This window comes from Bactrocera oleae, chromosome 5 (genome assembly GCF_042242935.1).
Source record: "Bactrocera oleae isolate idBacOlea1 chromosome 5, idBacOlea1, whole genome shotgun sequence".
Lineage (NCBI taxonomy): Eukaryota > Metazoa > Arthropoda > Insecta > Diptera > Tephritidae > Bactrocera > Bactrocera oleae.
In genome coordinates this window covers 4,748,394-4,763,878 of record NC_091539.1, presented here as the reverse complement: position 1 = coordinate 4,763,878, position 15,485 = coordinate 4,748,394, and the positions used below count along the sequence as shown (strand labels likewise).

At 26.9% G+C, this 15,485-nt stretch overlaps 1 protein-coding gene across 1 annotated transcript in view; it reads left to right on the top strand.

Annotated features, from left to right (window-relative positions):
• LOC106619283 (protein phosphatase 1-binding protein bifocal) overlaps nucleotides 1-15,485 on the top strand; it is an 82,544-nt gene that overhangs the window by 3,040 nt on the left and 64,019 nt on the right. Inside the window, exon 2 of the mRNA XM_036359627.2 lies at nucleotides 5-639. Within this exon, the coding sequence (XP_036215520.2) occupies nucleotides 195-639 (445 nt within the window). The 5' untranslated portion in view covers nucleotides 5-194. The remainder of the gene's footprint in view (nucleotides 1-4; nucleotides 640-15,485) is intronic.

Here is a 15,485-nt window from a genome sequence, read left to right as displayed (position 1 = left end):
ATAGCATTTAACTACTACATGCATAAGTACAAAAAATAAATTAATAATACTTACGCAAAATTACCACAACAACGTAACGCAGCGAAAACGTTAAATTCAAGTGTTAAATTTTTTGCTGAACAAAGCAGCAAAACTTCATTGCTCAAACATACTAAATATAATCAACTACAGCGTTTTGTGTGCGCGTTGTAATTATGGCCGCTACACCGCTGACCCTGATGGATGGCGGCCTCGCAGCAGCAACGGTTACCGCAGATGCCACAGCAAATTTAGATAATGCTAGCAATATAGCAATTACAACAACAGCTACAACGGGCGCTGCCGCCAAAACTGCGCCATCATGCGCCATACGGCCAACAATGCTTTTTGGCTCGACGGAACATTTAGATACATCCGCCAGTATATTGGTCTCACCGCATGGCAGCAGCAGTGGCAATTCCGCCGCTACATCGCCCTCATTCCTGCCGGAGATGCCGCAATGGAAAAAAGACTTGATACAACGCCGCAAATCGAATGTGGCACGTACGATTGGCGCTGCCGGCGCAGTAGTGTCACCGACAACAGCGGCATCCGCTGCAACAATGCAACAGCAACGCTACTCGCTGACAAGTGGTCAACTGCAATCGCCAACAGCTGCCGGTGAGTGTATACATACATATGTACATGATTCGACTGCAACTAAATTTTTTAGTTTTATTTTAATTTTTAACTTGTGCTGCTTTGACTCAGCGCAGCTACACAATTGTTGCTGATGTTGCAAATTCAATTAGCGCGTTTTTGTTGCGCATTTTTGCGTGTCCGTAGCATTGGTTAGCTGGCATCTTCATTAATGCCACAAGTTTGCGCATAATCCATTTGTGTTTTGCAAGTTTTGCTGTCAAACCACAAAAATATTCGCTGTGCTTAAAGCCTAGTTGTTGTCATGTTGCTGGTGCACTTGATTTTTATATAATTATGATACGCCATCGCAGCTATCAACTTTCAAAAAATTTCAAAATAACCATGGAATGTGGTCGCAAGCCACGAGAGTTGCAAAGCTATGCCATCGTTGCATATTCCCACGCTATTTGCTCTTGGCGCCATGTTGCTTTTTCGGAACCAAGGTAACTGCAATGTCAATATCGTTATATTTTTACTAATTCCACTTGTAAGGATGTTATGATCCAGCTCATAGTAGTTTTGGGTACCACAACGGACCGGCGTTTAAGCTGTCCAAGTGTGAACCTTTAGGATCGACCCTCTAACCTAAACTAACCTATCCTAGGTAAACATTGCTGAGCAGACCGTTTTTGGTAATCCATTCTGGAACTCTGAAAGCTAAAACGTTTTCAGCTCTTTAGTCTTCATGATGTTTAGGGGACTGTCACTGCGGCAACATCTCTCAAAATTACCTCACTAATGTTTTTGGCGCTACAACCACAACAACAGAACTTATAAAGCTGGCATTGTGTCCGACAACCTCAGTTATATTAGATCTTTAGAATGTGATGTACTGACATTTACGTCACAACTTCTAGTATGTCCGAATTTAAGTTTTTCAAATTCTAGTCAGAGTCTTGTCTCTTAGAAAATATTTCTTGAAATATCGTAATTATTGACCAAACTTTCGTGCACCAGTCTAGTATGAAGTATTCGTAAGATTTACCACCGTAGTTCGAAGCAAAGTATAAAGTCTACTACCTTGTTTTTTTTTATATTTATTTGACAATGCATCGGGCATCAATTAAGCTGACTGCGACCGCTAATACCCTGTCAGCACTTTTTCATAGCAATCATTCCCATGCCTTTCACGCTGTAAGCGTCTAACTCTCTTTTCCACTACTCTAATCAAAAAAAAAAAACATCGTCTTGGCATATAACGCCCCAAACGGCCTCTCACTATCACCACAATTTCAAATTGCAATTGCAACAATGATGCCGCAGTCAAACAGCATATTTTGTCTTAATTGATTTCCAACCTACATAAATGCTTAACCGCTTAACAGCATCGTCATCGTGTTGTTGCTGTTGTTGTTTGTAGAAAAGATTGTAGCCTCATTCGTAGTCAGTCTATTAAAGCATTCTGGCATAAATAATTTTTACAGCATAAAAGTTTGCAAGTTTGCAAGTGGTGTTAATACATCAGTGTATTTGCGGCGCCGGTTGCATTGTTGTGCTTACTTTTTACCCGATGACCTAATTACAGCCACATACTATACATATGTATTATCTAGATAACTCTAGCTGTAAATTTTTGCGCGTATGAAGAGATTGACACTCAGTTATTTTTTTGAGTGTTTTTTATTCACTTTTTTAATTTTTTATAATTTTTTTTTTACATTTTTTTATATTTTTTATAATTTTTTTTTTACATTTTTTTATATTTTTTATATAAATTTTCTTTTTGTTTTTCTATGTTAAAAGAATTTTTTTTTTGTTTATTATACTTTATTTAATATTATTTTTATATTCTTTTAGTTTTTATATACATAGTATGTACATATATATATATATATATATTTTTAAATTTGTTTTATTTTTTTCAGCTTATTTTTTTTTTGTAATTTTGTTCTATTTTTTATTATTTAAAAAAAAAATTTTTTTTAAATATTTTTTAAATATTTTTTATTTTTTTTTTTTAATTTTTTTACTTATTTTAATATTTTTTAATTCCCTTTTGTAGTTATTTAAAAAATAAAATAGTTTTAATAGTTTTTGATTTGTCTCTATATTCTAACCTCAAGAGATTGATACTCAGTTACTTTTTTTTAGGGCTTTTTCCCCCTTTTTTGTGATTTTTTATAACTTTTTTAAATTTTTTTATATATTTTATAATTTTTCTTTGTTTTTATATATTTTATAAATGTATTTATTTTTATTTTTGATATATTCTTTAGTTTTTATATCTTATATATTATATATATACATATTGTATGTATATGTATTTTTTTAATTTTTTTATTTGTTTGTAAATTAATCTTTTTTTTTTTAATTTTGTTTCTGATTTGTCTCTGACCTCGTTTTCTTAATTTTCATTTGAATGTTTATAAAAAATTATTTTATATTTTAATTTATTTCTATTGTTTTTTTATTTATATTTATTTTAATGTTTTTTTGTTTTTTTATATATTGTTTTCTATTTTCTTATCTTTTATTTATTTTAAAATTTATTTTTGATATTTTGTATATTTTCTTATATTTGTTGTTTGCTTTTGCTTCTTATTCTAACTTTAAATTTGTTCACTTAATAATTTTTCGAGTGTTTCTATTATTTTATTTTTTATTATATTTGTTTTAATTCATTTTTATATTTGACATTTTAAAATTTTTTTTTAATAATAATTTTTATAAAATTGTTGATTTGTCTCATTTTTCTATTATATTAATTTATATTTTATTAAAAGTTTTATATAGTGTATATATATTTTTTTTTTTTGTGTATTCGTTTAAAATATTTTATTTACTTATTTTTTGTATATTCTGTTCTGTTTTTTTTGTTTGGGTTTTGTGTTTGCGGTTCTTTTTTAATTCTATTAGTATTATCATTATTATCTTAATTAAATTTTTATATATTTTTATTATTTTAAAATTTTTTTATATATATTTCTAAAAATATTTTTTATTTTTTGATACAAATAATATTTTATTTTTATTTTGTAATACAAAAAATTTTTTTTTTATATATATTATTTATTTGTTTTTTTATATTCTTATATTTTTTTGAGTTTCTCTTTACTCTTACCTCTGCGCTATTTTCTTATTTCCCTTTTATGTTTTTCAATTTATTTATTTTTTATATTTTTTTTATATTAAAGATTTTTTTTTTTAATATTTTTTGAATATTTTAATTATATTTTTATACATATACTTTTATATTTTAAATAATGTTATTATTTCTGTATATTCTTTTTTTCGTTTATTTGTTTTTATAAAATTTCCTTTATTTTTTTATATTTAAAAAAATTTTTTTTTCTTATTTCCCTTTTATGTTTTTCAATTTATTTATTTTTTATATTTTTTAGATATATTTTTCCAATATTTTAATAATTTTTTTTTTATACATATACTTCTATATTTTAATTAATTTTTTTATTTCTGTATATTCTTTTTTTCGTTTATTTGGTTTTATATATTTTTTGTATTTTATTAATGTTTTTTTTATATTTTTTAAATTTTTTTTTTAAATTTTTTCTAAAATATTTTTCACATGTTTAAAATTTATTTTTTAATTAATTTATTTTTAAATTTATTTATTTTATTTATTTAGTTTTTGTTTTTAAATTATTTTTTGTGTTTTTTTTTGCCTCTCTCTTTGTTCTAACCTCAGCGCTGCTTTCTTAATCAGACGCCCGTTCAATTCTGTTCGTCGCGTTCTTAACTAACGCAAACATCTTTATCTCGAATGTCGACTTTCGCAGCTACTTTCAGATAATTGCTATTCCCGTTAGCGCGCTCATAGAAATTCTTCAGTTTTTTTTTGTGTTTAATTTGGCTTTGTGTTTTTATTGCAATTTTTTGTGATATTAGAAAGCTTGTGTTTGTGTGTGTCAAATGTTTGTATGTGTGTGTGCACCTGTTAAGCCGATAACTTCGCACTTTTATAATATCGCATTGTTTTGCTTATTTTCTTTTCTTTACGATTTGCCACTATTATTACACTTAGTTTTGTTGGCTTTTTCCGTCGCTTTGCGTAATCGCACACGCACCTGTTAATCGCATTGAGAAAATGTCTTTGGTCTCCGGTAAAATTCGCCGGTGTCTGTTGCTTCTTCACCCGCTTCACTTAAGTTTTTCCAGCTTATCTATATCTTTTTGTCTTTTTCACGCTAATTTCTATCGTTTTTCGTTTTAAATGCGAATCGTCTGCTGCAAAACCTTTTTCTTCTATTTTTTTCGCATTTTTTTTTTTATGAGCGTTTGTTATGCTTTACTGCGGATTTATCTATTTATGCATATATATGTGTGTATATATATATTTATATATGTGTGTTAACGATATGTTGCCCCACTTATCTCAACGAGCGTGAAATGAAAAATCCAATTCCATTGCGTTATTTTTCCGGCTTCCAAGCCATATACTCGTACACTCTATTGCCTATTTAGCTCTGCTATTATTCGATTTAATTCCTCTGCGTTTCCTGCGCTCTGCCATCGTTTTGCTGTGCACTTTCCTGTTTTGTTTTGTTATGCTTTTGCATTTGTATACGATTTTACGATTGCTTTTAAAACGAAGCTAAGCTTTTAAGTATCTTGAGTCTTCGTATGACTTTCGTTCTATGAAGAGTTTCTGGATTAATACTTTGCACCTACTTTGCTTTATCGATTTGACCACATATTTCGCACAATAAATTGCTCAGCGCGCAAATGAACTACAAGCAGTTGAGCTCGTCTGCAAAAAGATATGTATTTAAATATCGATATATTGTGCACATTCCAGGCAAGCTGTCAAAGTTTTAAATATAGTGGGATACTAGGGAGATCGCAGAATATAATGGTGTGTCAACAAAAGTTTCGAAGTTTTTCGAAGCTAATAGCGGTCGACAGCTTATGCCAAGTTTCCGAATGTAGTCTTTTTACTACAATAATTATATGAAACTTCCAAAGCTATGCGTGGGCGGCTTAAAACTTGTGAGTACAAGCTTAGTACAAATAGAAAGAGAAGTTCTAAAAACATGAATCCATTGGTGCACACCAGAAGCCTAGGAATAGAGGTAATATTGACTGAAGACTATTGAAGACTTCACCAGCAAACCTGTTTCGAAGAAAGCGAAGACTGTCGTATTAACCCAAAGGTGATAGTCATCGTTCTTTTCACAGTTCTACAACGTCTTTTTAGTGAAGGGAAAATGGTAACAAACTTCTACTATGCTCAATCACAGTTTTTTTTTGGCGAAATTCGCTAAAAAAATTTACTCCCATAGAATTTCTTAGTTTCTCTAGTTCATCTGTCGTATAATTTGAATTTTTAAGCTCTTGTAAAGTTGGATGCCTTTAGGAGGCCCTTTTTGAAACAAGCTCCTATATACTGGAAGAAAAAAGAACTAGAGGCTAACACGATCGTATCAAAATTGCTGAAATGTATTCTTGACAACGCTTTTAACTAATTATCAACAATTGCTTTTACTATTTGACGATAGTATTTGGTGATGTGGACTTAGAATAAGGACCGACATGTTTTTAAATCGCAAAAAATTAATTTGGATAATGCTGCTGTGTTGACAATTCTTGATCGAATGGAATCTTAAGTTCTGTTGACCTATTCAACTGCAGTGGGAGCTAAAATTTTTCATCTGCCTAAGCTTTTTGGGCACAATTTTTGTTGTTATAGCAACAGAAAACATATTCCAAATAATTGTGTTGAATACAACCGATTTGGCAGCCCTACTTGTATATTAATCTGGGTGCGTAAGGGTTCCATAGACTCGACTGTAGTGGAAACGGAACGAGATTTCTCGGCTTATAGTAAACTTTTTCATATCTTAAACTATGTTGCGACTGACACTTAATCACGAGATTTAGGCTGTTGAGTAGAATATCTCACTAATCTGCTAGATTTAGCAAGATTTCGCCATACAAAAACGACACTTGTTCATCTCGTCACTGAGAAGATTTGTAGCTAATCTACTCGAAATCTCGCTGTACGACTCCGATTTAGCGCCATCTTTTTGTGGGTAGCGATATTTATCATATTATGATATTATGACAGCTGATCTAGACACTAGAAACTGTCAAAGGGACAAAAAATTAAACAAAGATAAAATAAATAGTAAAAAATTGAAGCAATAACAAGTAAATAAGTGAAAATGGCAGAAAATAGTATCAAAAAAAGGAGAGTAACATGGAGTGACGCTGCTGAAGCCGATCTAATAAAGTTGTGGATAGAAAAGTGTCACAGCTTCGATTGCCTAGTCAAAAACAGCGGTTTTATAAATCTCCAACGGCAGTGTCAACTGTCTAGATTAGTGAATAGATTAAATGTAATCCAATCACTACAAATTTTTTATAGGAAAATGTTATTAAGCATAGCTGAAGGTTTCACATTGTTTAGCGTGTGAAGAGAGTTACGTATTTTACCGTTAGCAACGCACTTAACTTTCTTAGAGTCATAGTATCTATATAAAGCAATCTTATCTTGAGCACACATATATTCATTTATGCTTGTTCTTTAGGCTACGTTACCTTAGACTTTCCCACACTTGCAACGCTTATCGCAAATTTGTGTTCACATAATTTACGGTATTCATATAAAATTTGTTGTTGTGCCCTTACGACCTTATCATTTCATAATAATATTTATATGCACATATACTTACTTTTTTTTTTATAAAAAATGCATGCTGATAACAGCAATGACTGCATAATCATGAACGAAAATAATAATAATGTCTGATTTCATGCAATCAAAGCTTATTTAATACAAAGAAAAAAATTTAAAATAATATAAAAAAAAAATTTTAAATAATATAAAAAAAAAATTAAAAAAATAATTTAAAAATGTTGCTCTAAATTTGCACTGAGCTGTGAGACGACGTTCATTCAAATATTAATTGCTTTCAGTGCTTATACATATATATTATTTTCATGTAAGCGAGTTTGTTTTGCAAATTTTAGTAGCTCGCTTACAAATTTCAATTAATTTTTCCCGGAAGTCATATAAACGCACACATAGCAACTAACTAAGCGCGCTGTTGTCTGCGCTTTTCCACAAATCTCTTCCTCTACTCTCCACTATCGCCAATTCTTGTTTCATTTTGTGTCGCAGCCGCAAAACTCTTATCATGTTGCACATCGTACGCCTTTGTCGTCATGTAATCCGCTGTTTATTACAAAAATATAAAATATTATTTTATAGTAATTGTGCTTTACGTGGTGAAAGAGTGCTTGGGAGAGACTGTAGAAAAGTGTGTTTGACTGCTTTCACTTATTTTTGTTGTTGTCTTTATACCCTGAATAGTGTATACAAAGTTTGCTCGTAGTTTGTAATGCCCACAAGGAAACGTCGGAGAACCTGTAAATACTATATATGCTATGTTTATGTAGTATATAAATGATCAGCGTGAATCTCCATTAACATTTCACCCTAATGAAAGTTGCCTTCCTTGAAGCCTTGAACAGCTACTTCTGGTGGAATCTTCATCTAGTTACTTCTTTATTGTTGCTTTTCTTTTTACAAAAAACAGAAATCTTCATATACTATAACTTTCTGTATACATAATCTCAATCTGATCTGTACTTCCAGGACACCTTTTTACCTTCAAGTTCATTTCGTCGTTTCATTCTCTACAGAATCGCCCTATACACCAGTGTTCTGGTATCCCTTGAGTCTTTTTGGTTGTTTATTTGATTTTTTCCGATTCGTGGCATCTTTACATTTCGTTTTCCATTCGTTTACATCATTGTCTCGAGACAGAAGTTCGCAAAACTTTACAACTTTTCTTATAAACGAATTAGCGCCAACACTTCAAAAATATTTCACTCTCTCTCTCAGGCTGTAGAATGCTAGTTTTAACAGTGATTTACCAATTTATACCGAAACGAGCTTCCAGTTTATCGTAATGCGATGGCTGTTGCATCAAGCTTTATCAGCGGAGCTTCATTGTCTGCGATCGGCTGGTAAACCAAGGTGGTGAAGAACCAACTGACTTCGTTTGGAAACTGAGCCATATGATTTTGTTTCACTGTGTACGATCTTAAGTTTTAGAACTATATGTTTTTAATTAAAAAATTTTTAAAATTTCATTTAATTTTAAAATCCTGGTTTTTTCTTAAATTCATTTTATTTTAATTTTAACTTTTTTTATATCCTTTTTATTTTTTATATCCTTTTTATTTTAATATAAAATTATATTATTTTTTAAAATGATTAATCATTTTCTTTTGATTGCTTTCTTTTGTTTGATTTTAAATATAATATTGTTTTAAAATTATTTATTTTTAATATATTTTATATTAATGCTACTGAGTTTAATATTAATGTTTTTTTTAAATTTTTTTTTTTATTTTGTTTCATTCTGTTACTTTTTACTTAATTTTGTTGTTAATAATTTTTTAATTCTTTTCAACTTTCATATTTAATTAGTTTTAAAATTTTGTATTATATTCTATTTTAATATTTTTTTTATGTTTTTTCTATATTTTTAAATTTATTTTTTTTTTATTGCTTGTATTTAATTTTTTTAAATTAATTTTTATTTTATTTCTTAATATTATATTGTTATATTCAATTTTTTGTTTTAATATTGTTTTTTGTTAAATTGAATTTTTAATGTTTATTTTTTAAATTCTTTTTTGATTATTTTTCACACTATTTTTTACATTTTTTTTATTTTTTCCATTTTTTTATATTTTTTTTACATTTTTTTTATTATTATTTTTTTTACAATTTTTTATGTTTTTTACAATTTTTTAATTTTTTTACATTTTTAACATTTTTTTACATTTTTACATTTTTTTATATATTTAAATTTTTTTTGTTACGTATTTGTTTATTTTTTTTTATATTAATTTTTATTCTTAAATTTTCTATTTCAATTTTTTTTAAATTATGTATTTGTTATTTTTTTATTATTTTGTGTGTTGTAATTTTTATAAATGGTTTTTATTTATTTTTTTTACATTCTTTTACTTATTTTGTTAATTGGGTATTTTATTTTTATTGGTTTTAGTTAATTTTTTTGTCTTTTTTATTTTTTTAATATTTTAATTATATTTATTTTATTATCTTATCTATTGTTATTTTAAAAAATGTTTGTATTTAATTTATTTTTTTTTTCAATAATTGTCACTATCGCTTCTCATTTCATTCTTATTGTTTTTATTTAATTTTTTAATAAGCTTATATACTTGTTATTATAGCATTTTCATACAATGGCTTTCAATATTAATTTCTCTTCCTTCGTGCCTTTCTGTTGTGCATTTTTATTGCCTTATTTTTGTTTATTGTCACACAACCGCGATAACAGTCGGCCTCTTCTGGTAATTACGCTCGTCGATATTTACAATTTGTTCGTGCTTTTGTTTTCATTGTTGTTGCTCTTAACATTTCCACTTTTGCTTATCATATTGTGGGTATGAAATTACAAGCACAACACAAATTGCCGAAGTTGTTTGGAAAATAACAACAAATCGCTTTGAGTTTTGAAAGCAATCAAAATTTGAGATATTGCTTTTGGCGGCATTTTGTTTTCTAATGTCGCGGAAAATTTGTTCTATTTTATAACTGTTTTAGTAGCAGTATAACGTGTGCTGTTTCATAACCGAACAATAGCTGTAGCTGTAGAGAGTAGGCTGCAAAATACTTTACCGTAAGTTGTGTTTACTGTTTTTAATTTCTATTGTGAATAGTGAAATATTTGCTTGTATTAAGTTCAACATAACTTTGTTTTTTCTTCACTCATTTTTAAGTACAAAGCTTAAATGGTTTCAGTAAAGAATTGGCGAATCGAAGACGTTTAATAAAAAAATTATAAACTTAGCTAAAAAAATGCTTTTTTGCGTAATTAACTTAGTTTTACTAACAATTACTTACTTACTTTGTTGCTTAGCGAAATAAATTGTTTCTGATATTCACATTTGTGTTCAAAAATGTGCATATATTTGCTCAGTGAACCGCAGCTAAGTGTGCAAATTTAAACAAGCTGTTCTTTTTATTTTCACTGAAACTTTCCAGCTCATTTGTTGGCACTCCAACGCAGCTACTCGCTTACACATAGCGTGTCCTTTTATAAATTTTTTTAGGTTAGAGTTTTGTTATTAATTCAGCTGCTTTGAAACTAACTAGTGTGCCTTAACATGCTTAGTTACATAAGCAGGCGCATATATATATCTTTTTATGTGCACCTTTTGTAATTATTTGGGTCATAACCTAATTTCATAAATTTTTTTCAGCAAGTGTCGTCAGTATGCTTTTGAATGGAATTCAAGAAAGACACACCTGCTTCTGTTGACTGTCTTTGTAAAAAATATTCTCCATATTTTTAGCAGGGAATAAACTTTGTACAGCTTACCATGTCTTCTTTAATTTCTTCCTGCGACATTATTGATTTCGTTTATACTGTTATACAGGGATTGCGAAGCGGGTGTGGCCTTACAGCTTTAATAAGCTTATACTTGTTTACTTCATGGTTGTTCGTTAAACTGTATTTATTGCTGACAGGCATCGTATTACAAATTTGAAACTTTATTTCCGTATATATGTATTTTTTTGAAAAGTGTTTTTTTTTTAACCTTATAGAACTTTTATTGCTTAAATATAGAGCAATTAGTGAAGCAGGCATTTTTGTATGACATTTACTGTTTGAAGCGAATTTAGGGCATATGTGACTGCGTCTTATGTAGCATATACTGTGGGTACAATTTTACGCAGTAGTGTAGTTTTCCAGTGTTGCTAATTTTTTTCCCACACATTGACGCTCCGAATATTGGTGACCAACAAGTCTGGACTTGACGTAGCCTCAAAAAAAGTACTATAACTAAGTAAAATCCTATAATATAGTTGGCTAATTGACAGAAGGCTGAGCGTGTCTTATAGCTTTGACAGTTGTTTGACAGCTACCCAACTTGTTAAAAACCAAGCCATCTGTATATCGTGCAACTTTTTGCCAAGAGTTCAGCAAAAATATATTTTGAAAAATAGCAAATTTTTTTTGGTGTTAAAGCTATACTATACAATACATTTCGTTAAAATATACTATACAATACAGTATATAAAAAATAGATTTACCTACATGCAACCATATATTCCATTTGCTTTTAATTAAGCGCTCTCATAATCCATCTTGCTCTATTTATCTATTATTTTCCACGTTTTGGCACCACTAACTTCTGACAGCAGCTGTCACGAATGAAGCAATACTGTCATTTTTCACCGCTTTAACGATTCGTTTGTATTCAATTTATAAGAAGAGACAATTACATTTGATATAAGTCAAATGAGAAACAAGCTTTCAGCTGAAGCCACCGCAATCTTTTGATAAGCCTACTTTCCAACTCGTTAAGAAGAGTAAAACTTCCTCATTTGCAACTGAAATGCAGCTAGTGGCATTCATGTATGCATTTGTTTGTGCATGTTCGTGATAAAGCCGCAAAAACATGCATCAACTCGTTCCGACATGAAATCATGATATTCTTGCGAAATGCTTGCTAAAATGCAAATAAAATAAAGAAAACGTGTAGCTAAGACAAAAATATAATTTTGTATTTCATTATTTATTTATGGCATATAATTTTTTTTTCATTTATTTTTTTGCATACAAATGCTGAGTGCGGTTGAATTCATTAACACAGAAATAATAAGCAATGAAATGCAAATAAACAGACACGCAGAAATATTTATGTATGAGGAAAAAGTAAATAATTTAATTAATTTGCTGCTGCAGCATAATGTGTCGGTATAACGGTTGAATTTTGTGCATTTATTTTTTTGGTTATAATTAGTGTGAAAAGTTTTCACTGCTTTCTAAAATTATTATAATTTAAATATTTTTTTTGGTTTGAATATATTTTCATATTTTTTTATTAATTCTAAATTAATTATAATATTCTAAAATTATTATAATTTAAATATTTTTTTTGTTTGAATATATTTTCATATTTTTTTATGAAATTTGAATTTTTTTCGATTGTGTTAATTTTTTAAGTAAAATTTTCTTTTTAATTTTAGAGTCTTTTAGTCTGTAAGTAAATAACTTTTTTATTTTTATTTTTTAATTTTATCATTATTTTTTTAGTGCTAATTGTTTTTATTTAATTAATATTTAAACGTTTTTGTTTTTTAATTTTTAGATTTTTATGTAGTTACAATATTTTTAATACAATATAATATTAGTTTTAGTCTTTTTGATGCAATCAAATTTTGAAGATTTACACTTTATACATTTTTTTATTTAATTATTTATTATTTTTTTATTATATTTATATTTTTATTTATATATTTATTTACATTATTTTATTTATAATTTTTACTTTGTTTATTTATATAAGAATCTTTTTTTTTGGCATTGTAGCAAATTATATTTTTCTATTGCTTCGTTAATTTTTTTAATAAAATTTTGAAATTTTTCTATATTATTAAATTTTTAAATATAATTTTATTTCTTATATTTTTTGTAGTAAATTTTTAGAATTTTACGTGCAAATATTTTTTTTTGTAAAAACTGCTACTGTCATATTCATATTTGATTCCTTTTTTCTTTTCAAGTTTTATTTTTAATTTTGTTGATTTTTTAATTTTTTTTTTTTATTTGAATTTTTAAATTTTCGCAAGTTTTTATGTTACCTGTATTATGTTTATTTTAATTTCTGATTCTTATAATTTCATATTATTGATGTGTTGTATTGATTTTATATTAATTATTTCTTCTTATGGTGTTTAGTTAGAGTATTTATGCATTTTTTTTACATTTTTATTTATATTTAAATATTTTTAGTTGTATTTTTATATTTATTGCTTATTTTTCGTTATAATTTTTTCAGTTTTTCAAGTTTTTACGTTTTTTAATTTTTTTTTTACCTTTTTATATTTGTGGTTATTTTTTTATTTATTTTTGCTTATATTTTTTTTTTATTAATTTTTGGTTTATTTATTATTTTGTGTTTTTATTTTTTTGTTTTTATTTTTTTATTTAATTTTTTTTTGGGTTTTAATTTAGATTTTTTAATTTATTTTATTTAGCTTTTTTTATTAATTTTTTTTATTTTTGGTTACTTTTTTATTTAATTTTGGTAATTTTTTTTCCTTGTTTTAAGTTTATTATTTTTTTCATTATTATTATTAATTATTCTGTGTTTTAATTTTTAAATTCAATATAATTTGAAGTTTTCTTTTAATTTTTTTTCCATCACTAAGCTTATAAAATGCAAATTTTCTATCTATTCAAAGTTATTGATATAAAATTTATAATATATATTTTATTTTTATCTATACAATATTGTTTCGAGATTTATTATTATATTTTTCGCTTTTATCCCGTGCAATATTGCAGCTATGTATATTTATTGCTTATTTTCTGACTTTTATTATATGCAGTTGACACTAAAAATTTTTTTTTCTAGCAAATGTCAATAACATTGCATGTACTATCAAAAAAAAAAACACAAACATACATACATAAGTCACAAAATATTCAAACATTCATATATACATATATACATACATACGCGGCACGTAGTAAATTTGCAGTGCAATGCATAGTGTTATTGCTTTTGCAATATTACTTCGCTGTAATTTGTTGTAATTTGCAGTTTTCACTTTCCTTGATCGCTTCATTCGCTTCGTATATTTTTGCAATTTTGCTGAAATTAACAAACAATTTGCCACTTTTTATTACATTATACTCTCTTGGAGACGCCACCTGCAATAATATTTTTTTTAAACACTTTGCAATTTTGTATTTATTATTATATGTTTTGTTTTTAAATTGCATGTTATTCATTTATTAGTCAAAATTATTTTCCTTGTGTGCATATTTATCATATTTTTTGCACTCTCCAACTATTTTGATTTTCTTTTCTTCACCCAAACTTCGATAAGGTTATTAACTCGCCTAATATATTAGTTAAAAGTCAACATAATTACTTTCATTATGTTTTTGTTGTCTAATTTTGTTGTTATTGTTATTATGAACTTGTTTTGTTGTGATTATTTTCATTGATTGCACGCACGCAACGTAGAAACCGGCATTTTGCTGCTTGGTGTGCATTTTTATTGGCGTTCATTGTGGACTTTGCAAGTGTTGCATACTTATAGGCGCAAATTGTTTACAGTGCTGTTATAACTAACGATACAATTTAAAAACAAAAAACATAATTTTCTAAATTAAAAGCTCTTCCTCGAAAAAAATATATTAAAATATTGATTTTTGATATTATAACAAATATTAAAAACAAATTATGATAAATTATTAAAAATAATCTTAGAAAAATTATTATGAATAACTGAACTTTCATGATCATTTTTCTGCAGAAGTAATAATAAATGTATTTTAAAAAATTATTTACATATGTATGAGAGTTTTTACAATAAAACCTTATAAACTAAACTTTTATAAGTATAAAAAAAATAAAATTAAATTAAAAAAATGAAATAAAAAACTAAGTAATAAAAAAAAGAATGAAAAAAATAAATAAGTTTAAAATTAAACAGAAATAATAATAATAAAAAATAAAAAAATTGTATCATAATAGAGAAAATTTTTTTTGTCTTTTCCATAGTAAAATAAATAAAAATAAAATATATAATATGTATAGCGAGAATGTTAATTTATAAAAGACATAAGAAAATAATTAATATTATATAAAAAATTTTAATTTTGAGAAAAAAATCTCAGAGCAAAAATAAATCGTCCCATAAAATATTTGAATTGCTTTGTTTTACCAAAACTTTAAACTAATAATATTAAATACCACATGTGATAAAAAATTTTAATAAATAAATAATATAATAAAATAACATATATATATTTGTTCTAAATATATTAGAAATATTATTAATTTTAAAACACAAAGAA